We start from the raw sequence: 7,644 nt of genomic DNA on the forward strand, positions 1-7,644 counted from the left end.
CTAAGCCAAATTTCTACTTCAAGAAACCTCGTCCTCACTCACCATCCACAGGCATTGTCGTTTACGTCTTCTCAAGCAAGTCCAGACTCCACCGGGGAATCTGACCAAGCATACAATTTCATTTCAGAGAAATGACTACAGTCCATTGGCTATAGTCCAAGAGAAGAATCTGCTATTGGTTGATTTGATTTAGCCAGGCTCACCCACTAACACAGCTCCCAGTGAACTGTTTTAACTGATAATTAGAACTCGACTTCTCCAGTGGGTAGTAAGGAAAGGCTGTGGGCGCAGACAGGGGCAGGGAAAGAGGAGGTGCAAAAAACACACCTTTCCCGGCTACTCTCTGTCTTTGAATCTGAGGACAGAGGAAACGGATGTCTTTGGTCTCTCTCATTCAGATCACTCGAGCTGAGTTAACCACTTCGGAGATTCTGGGCTGCCTAACAGCTCCAGGGGTGACCCAACCCTTCCCTGGCTGCCCTATGAAACTAGGGCCTCAATTCACCGGAAGAGCTGAGCTATGGCTATGAGCAGGTCACTAGTCTTCCCCCTTCTGGAGAAAACCAGTATTCAAGACATGAGCCATGAAAGCTCAAGACCTAGGAAGGGGACAAAAAGCTAAACAAACAAACAAAAAACCCGATCAGATAAACCTAAGGAGAGAAGCCGAAAAGATAGTCATTCCGTAATAGGCAGTTTCGTGAAGTGCACCTTCAGGTCCACAAGAAACACTTCAGCTCATCCCTGTGCAAAGGGGAAGAGCTGGGTCAGACTTTGCATGCTGATGCGACACAGACAAGCCCTGTCCTCCAGTCTTACTCACTTGGTTTTGATGAGCTACATACAGATGAAAAAAGCAGCATTCATTTTCCCCAAACCACCCACACTCCTAGCGGCAGCTCCTCTCGTCCCGGGGGGGACAGGTCCCCTGCACGCACCACTGTTCCCTGTAACACATGCAGAAGGACCCAGCCCGTGCAGCGTGTGGCTGTGAGAGGCGTACCCCACAGCCAAAGTGCGTCTTTTCAGTCCTGGTCCCATTTTCTCATTTTCTGTCCCATCCCCCACAGTACCGGGCAGATTATTGCTGTTGACAGAGTGTAGCATTTCAAGTTGGGGGTAGGGGGTGGGTCCTAGACCTCAAAGTCTAAATAAAAAGATCAAGATAAGCCCCGGGAGATGTGGACAAGGTTGGCTTTTTTTTTTTTTTTTTCCAGTGGGAGATTTCGAAGCAGGTAAGAGGAAAAGCCAGGATGAGTTAAAAAGTTTCAAGGAAACACCCCGGGGAGGGTGGGTGCCCTATGGTCAGATGGCATGCAGTTCTTGGCCTCCATCTTCCTTGCTGTGTGCCACGTCCATCTTATAGATTCACAGAAGCCGCACAGGAAAAGAAAACATCCACGTTCTTTTCTTTTAGCGGAGTCAGCAGGCCTGGGTGTAACTCCAGTGTCTTGGTTTACTGCCTCACTGCCGGTCCTAGGGTAGGGTGGAGGGGAGGGGTGGAGCCACAGGGAATATTTCTGGAAGCAGCAGCACAGAAATGAAAGGCATTGGGCGGCAGGCAGCCACATGCTAAGTGCAAAGTGAGGGTCCCCACATCGGGTCGTTCAAAAAGCCACGAGTGCCTCCCCGTCGACGGATGGCTGCTGGCCTCCAGAGGCCCCGGTGGTGAGGCTCTCTGTCAGCTAAGCACAAGGTCCCCACTGTCCTCAGGATGGCGTGTAGTGGGCAACAGAAGTTAGATGTTCAGCCTGCGAGTTGACCGCCAGGTGGGACTCTGATAGGAGCATTCTTGGGAATAGCTGAAGGGGGATGGGCCAGGAGGGAAGGCTGCCAAAGGTTGCTCTGAACCAGGTGTGCCTACATCCACAGTGATGCCTGCAAAGCTCAGACCGTCAGAGATGGCAAAGTGCTGCCGCAGACAGAGGGGAGGATGGAAATACGCCAGGACCGCTAGGGTGGACCCGGGGAAGCCTTGCTTGTCCAGAGGGACCCTGGTGGGAAACAAATTCCCCACGAGTTTATATTGGCTTCTGGTGGAAAAGAGGAAGAAAACCAGTTTACGGTGCATGTCCAGTTGGAAGATGGGTCTTGGGCCCCAGTTTCCATCCCACGTCAGGCTGCCAAGGGGACCAAGTCCAGTGGATGGTCAGAGGGCATCTTCGCAGGTCTGTGCTGTTCCGAGGTGCAGGATGGCGTGGCGTCCCCACAATGGGGAGTGAGACAGCCAGGGTGGCAAAAGGAAAAGCAAAATCTCTGTGCCCCCACCGTCCCTCCCTCCCTTTCTGTTACATAACTTCTCAGCTGCATTAATGGAGGCACTTTCTGCAGTTCGCTGTGGGTACAGGATAAAGGCACTAAGCAACTATTAAATCAATTGGTTGAGTTTCTTCAGGGAGCCTCAGGGGGACGGCCGAAGTCCCTACAGACTTCAAATCAGGACTGCCAAAGGAAATCAGCTCGGCTTTGGGTGCATACAATGGAGAAACGTTTTTGTTTTTGTTTTTATTTACATCTCAAGAATGCACCAAAAAACATGCAGTATTGCACCTTTGTTTGTTGGTTTTGCTTGTGTTTGTCTCTAGCTAGAAAGAATACTTGTCCTTAGGTGTTGCTATATATACCTTGATCACTTCATTTTTCAGCTGAGCTTCCCATGAAGGGATGGGCATATTGGTCCCCTCTCTGTCTAACTCTGCACAGAAACCTGACATTTCCCTGAGCAAAGGCAGGAAAATTGACTAAGTGCTCCCCACCCCCACCCCCACCCACTATTTCTTTTGGGCCCTTCATCCCACAAACTTATAATTTTTATTATTTTTTAACGTTTTTACATTAAATGAATCATGCACTAATTAATTCAAGGTACACCTTAATCAAATCAGCCATAATGCTGAATAAGAGAACATGCTTGGAGCTCCGAAAAGTACTGTTCCCAGCTGACTAACATAGGTACTTAAATACAGTACTTTACTGACTAATAAAAAGAGTTAATAAATGAAGGAGTGCACTTTTGGTGAATGCAAATGAAGAAGAATCTATCTGTAGAAGAATCGATTCCTAAGTAAGCTTATCCCCTATTGTCTGAGTTAACGTTCTCAGCATGCGATTATAAAATAAATTAGGATCAGATTCAAACATGCTTACACTTAGTTCCATTTGTGCTGTCTTGCAACAAGGAGGCTAAGGTTTTACATCCAGTTCTGGAGGCTGGGAGTCAGGGTGCAGGACTTGTGAGAAAAGACCCTTTGGGCGTTATCTGCAGTTGAGAATCTTAGCAGCACTGCAGATGGATCAGTGAATTGCATTCAGTTATCACTGTTCCTTAGAGAAGAATTTGAATCAGAAAAGAATGGGGACAGAGGGAAAAAGTCCCTACAGAACCAGGACCAGTATCAGATTTCTAAGGTGCTTGGTGAACCAGTCTTAAGTAATTTTTTTTTCACCTTGGAATATGGAGTTCGGTGGATCAAAATAAAAACATCTGTTCATTGCCCGTTTTGGCTGGTGTATCATGTTACATACAATACATCTGATGCACTGTCTAAAATATGCTGTGCAGTTTGCCAAGATTTCATATTAGAGTCCCATGCAAATTTTCATTTGATATTTCTAAGCGATCTTCTAATTCTCATTCAGTCACATGAAAGAAAAACATTAAAGAAGCCAGCAAGAATTAAAAATGGGAAGCACATGATTCTTATTTTACCTAGACTAGTTCGTGGACTGAGTGATTTTAAACCAGTTTTAGACAATACACTTTCTTTTCCCATTTTTTTAATAAAATGAAAATAATTTCTTTTTTTTTTTTTCATGGCTCCTGAAATCTTCCGGTTTTCCACCCCCAACATGGGCAATGCCCACCACTGGCAATGCAACAATGCATCGACGGTTCAATGGAACGTCCAAAGCTTACTTAGTAAAGTATCTACACAGAGGGTGACTTTGGTCACTCGGGGTTTGGTTTGATTTGTTTTGTTTTGTTTTTTAAGTCTTTCAGGCTGCTAAGTGGGGGCTTTTAAAAATTTCTTTGCTTGGCTTTTTAAACATCAGTCAGTAGCTTGCTCTTATTAACGCAGTTTTGGTTAGCTGTGGTACAATTGCCAGTTCTGATATTGGCCTGTCTAAAGTGGCCTATGCTATTATTCATATCCTCTTCGATCTCCATGTATTCAGATTTGCTGAGAGTGGACGAGCTGCGCCGACTGAGGTCACTGTCAGAGGCTAAGTTAGGGGCGCTAACATGGAGCAACTGAGCCTGCTCTTCCCCCTCAGTTTCTCGGTGGTAGAAATAGTTGAAATTGGACACAATGACAGGTACGGGCAGGGCAATTGTCAGCACACCAGCGATGGCACACAAGGAGCCCACGATCTTGCCTCCAATTGTCACAGGGTACATGTCACCGTATCCTACGGTGGTCATGGACACCACCGCCCACCAGAAAGCATCAGGGATACTGGAAAAGTGCGACTCAGCTTCTTCCGCCTCCGCAAAGTACACTGCACTAGAGAACAGTATGACCCCGATGAAGAGGAAAAAGATGAGCAGCCCTAGCTCCCTCATACTAGCCTTCAGGGTCTGGCCCAGGATTTGCAATCCCTTAGAGTGGCGGGAGAGTTTGAAGATCCTAAATACCCTTACCAACCTGATGACTCTGAGGATGGCCAGCGAGGTGGCCTGCTCACCCTTCTGGTTGCCCTCCTGCTCTGCTATCTCGGTGCCCAGGGTGATGAAATAGGGGATGATGGCCACGATGTCGATGAAGTTCATGATGTTCCGGAAGAAGTCCGTCTTGCTGGGGCAGGCGAAGAAGCGCACCACCAGCTCGAAGGAGAACCAGATGATGCACAGCGTCTCGACGATGAAGAAGGGGTCCGTGAAGATGTTGGCGTTGTAGACCACCGTGGTGTTGTCCAGGCGGTGGACGGCGCCCGGGAAGTCCTTCTCGTCCTTCAGCTCGGGCAGCGTCTCCAGGCAGAAGATGACGATGGAGATGAGGATGACCATAACGGAGACGATGGCGATGACCCGCGCGGGCCCCGAGCTCTCCGGGTACTCGAAGAGCAGCCACACCTGGCGCTGGAACTCCTTCTCCGGCAAGGGCCGTTCCTCCTCCTTGATGAAGCCCTCGTCCTCGCGGAACTTCTCCATGGCCTCCTCGCCCAGCTCGTAAAACTTGATCTCCTCGGAGAACATGTCCAGCGGCACGTTGACCGGCCGGCGCAGCCGGCCCCCCGACTGGTAATAGTAGAGGATGGCGTCGAAGCTGGGCCGGTTGCGGTCGAAGAAGTACTCGTTCCTGAGCGGGTCGAAGTAGCGCATGCGTTTCTTAGGGTTGCCCAGCAGCGTGTTGGGGAACTGCGCCAGAGTCTTGAGCTGCGTCTCGAAGCGCAGCCCGGAGATGTTGATGACCACACGCTCGCAGCATTCGTGGTCGTCGTGCTCGGCCGGCCGCGGGTAGCTGCCGTCCTGGGGGTGGCCTGGGGCGGCCGAAGCCTCGTCCACGTTCTCTCCGGACATCACCGTCATGGTGGAGGTGGTGGGAGGCGGAGATGGTGGCGGGAGGCGGGGGACGGGGCCGGGGCGGGGAGGGGCGAGGGAGGTGGGATGGGTGGCGGACCCGCGCGCCCTCCCCACCAGCGCTCCAGAGGCGGGGCTTCCGAGCCGGCGGGTGGAGACTATCAGCCACTTGGCTCCTGGAGACCCGCCCCTCCACCCTGCCTGCTCCTCAGTTTGGAATCCCTCTCGCCTGCCGCTCCGGTGCAGCTTTTCCGGGCGGGAAGGGGAGAGTTGGTGTGTCTTCCTGCTCCGAGGTGCCTTAACGCAGCGCCGTCCTAGCGGCCCGGGCCATGGCTTCTGGGTGACCCCGGCCTCCCCTCCCCTCCGCGAGCCCTCTTAGGACCCGGTGCGGAGCCGGCTCAGCGGACCCCCTCGCCCGCCACCCCTTCTGCTTCTCTTTGGCTCTTCCCCCCAACTAGCCCTCTTCGCCTGCCGCCTTCTAAGCTCCCACCGGGGCCATCGATGGACGCTGCAGAAAAATAGAAAGTGATACGGGGCAGAAGATCAGGAAGCGTTCACATGGGACGGACCCACAGACACGGAAGAGCACAGACCTCTAGCTTTTTTTTTTTTTTTTTCCAGAAAGCACGAGACTTTGGCTAGGGTTGTCACAGACACGCAGACAGACACACGCAGACACCCGAAGTCCAAGTTTGGGGCTCTTCCACCCCACTTTCCCCAATGCAATGCCCGACCGCCAATGTGTTTACAACTCGGTTAAACTAGAGATCGGAAAAGCGCCGAGAGACGCTGCGGGGAGCTCCGGATCCAGGCAGCATCTCCGTACCCCCCAGCTTCCCTCACCCGTCTCCCCGAGCCCCGCTTCTGCAGCCCCGAGCTGGGGAGCCCCCCTACCTGGCCGGCCGACTTGGCGCAGGGGAGGTGCTGAGTCGGCGGAGAGCCCGAGTGGGAATGCGGCAGGTCGGCTTTGCGGTACCCTGGCGCGAGCCGCGGCCGCCGCAGCATCCGAAGGGCGCCGGGGCCAGCGCGCCACCCCTGCCCCTGGTCCTGCTTCCTTCAGTCGGCCAGTTGCTTTACTCGGCAGCTACGGCGGAAATGTCCATTCCCTACGCCCATGCTCACCCGTGGCCGGCAGCTTGGAGACGCCACTCTGTCTCTTGTCTCTCTCTGTGTGTGCGGGGAGTTCCGGAGGCTGCGGATCGGAAGAGCAAAATGCCACCCTCTCCGGAGCTCTGAAGCGAATGACGATACGGAGCGCTTTCGCCCCCTCCCAGCACCGTGGGAGCCCTTGATTCGATCCCGAAGGAGGCGAGTGAGCTAGGGCCTGGATCTACAGGGCTCGCGGGTCTCCCCCGCCGCCTCCAGCACACCCCCGCGCGCGGACCTCGGCGAGGCTACGCGGAGCGCTGGGAGCCGTTCGCAGCGCCGAGTGGGGCAGGGTGCGTGCGGCGCGGGTCCCCTCGGTCCATTTCTGGGCGCTGCTAGATCAGCAGAAACCTGAGAAAGCGCAGGAATGCGGAGCAGCGATTGGCCCACCGGGGCGTGGGCTGGGGAGGGCGGGAGCGAGGAGGTAGACGGAAAACAGGAGGGGGTGGCTTGGCAGAGGGGAGGGGGTGGCTGTCATTCAGTTCCCACCCTTGCCAGCACTGCTTTTTCCTCCTCCGGCCCCGAAAAGCCGACCACCAGTTCTCCTCCCCTTCTGGTCCACAGCCCCGCACGCGCACATTCCTCGGCCGCGACCTTCCCGGGGAATTTCACATTGGAAATGCTCAGGTCCGACGCAATGCAGACGGTTGTGTTCCTGGCACAACTCCTCGGATGGGCGTGCGTTTGTGCAGCCCCGCGGTGATCCGCGTCTCGCCGCGCTGTGCGGCCCCTCCCGCAGGGGGGCTGTCTGCAGGCCCGGCCCGGCCCGGCCCCGCCGGCCTCGGGGGAGATGCGGACTTGGGCTCTGCAGTTGGGGAAATCACCCGGGTGTGTTATCGGTCGCGCTGCTGCGAGGCGGTGGTGCTAAGAGCGTGTCCCTCTTTGACCTACGACGGGAGCTGAAGTTTGCTGGCCATCAGACTATTCTGAAATACCGAGAATGTGACTTGGGGAAACCAAAGGCTTCGTGGGTTTAT

The 7,644-nt window shown here is 53.8% G+C and overlaps 1 protein-coding gene across 1 annotated transcript; it reads right to left on the reverse strand.

Annotated features, from left to right (window-relative positions):
- Nucleotides 1-4,042: 4,042 nt before the first annotated feature.
- KCNA1 (potassium voltage-gated channel subfamily A member 1) lies at nucleotides 4,043-5,530 on the reverse strand. The gene has a single exon (XM_068971151.1). The coding sequence runs from the start codon at nucleotides 5,528-5,530 to the stop codon at nucleotides 4,043-4,045; it is 1,488 nt and encodes a 495-aa protein (XP_068827252.1).
- Nucleotides 5,531-7,644: the final 2,114 nt, after the last annotated feature.

The sequence above is a fragment of the Capricornis sumatraensis genome, chromosome 4 (genome assembly GCF_032405125.1).
Source record: "Capricornis sumatraensis isolate serow.1 chromosome 4, serow.2, whole genome shotgun sequence".
Lineage (NCBI taxonomy): Eukaryota > Metazoa > Chordata > Mammalia > Artiodactyla > Bovidae > Capricornis > Capricornis sumatraensis.

Bases quoted from the DNA above. Each gene is read 5' to 3' on its own strand.
- KCNA1 (XM_068971151.1), bottom strand. From the start codon at position 5,530: ATGACGGTGATGTCCGGAGAGAACGTGGACGAGGCTTCGGCCGCCCCA.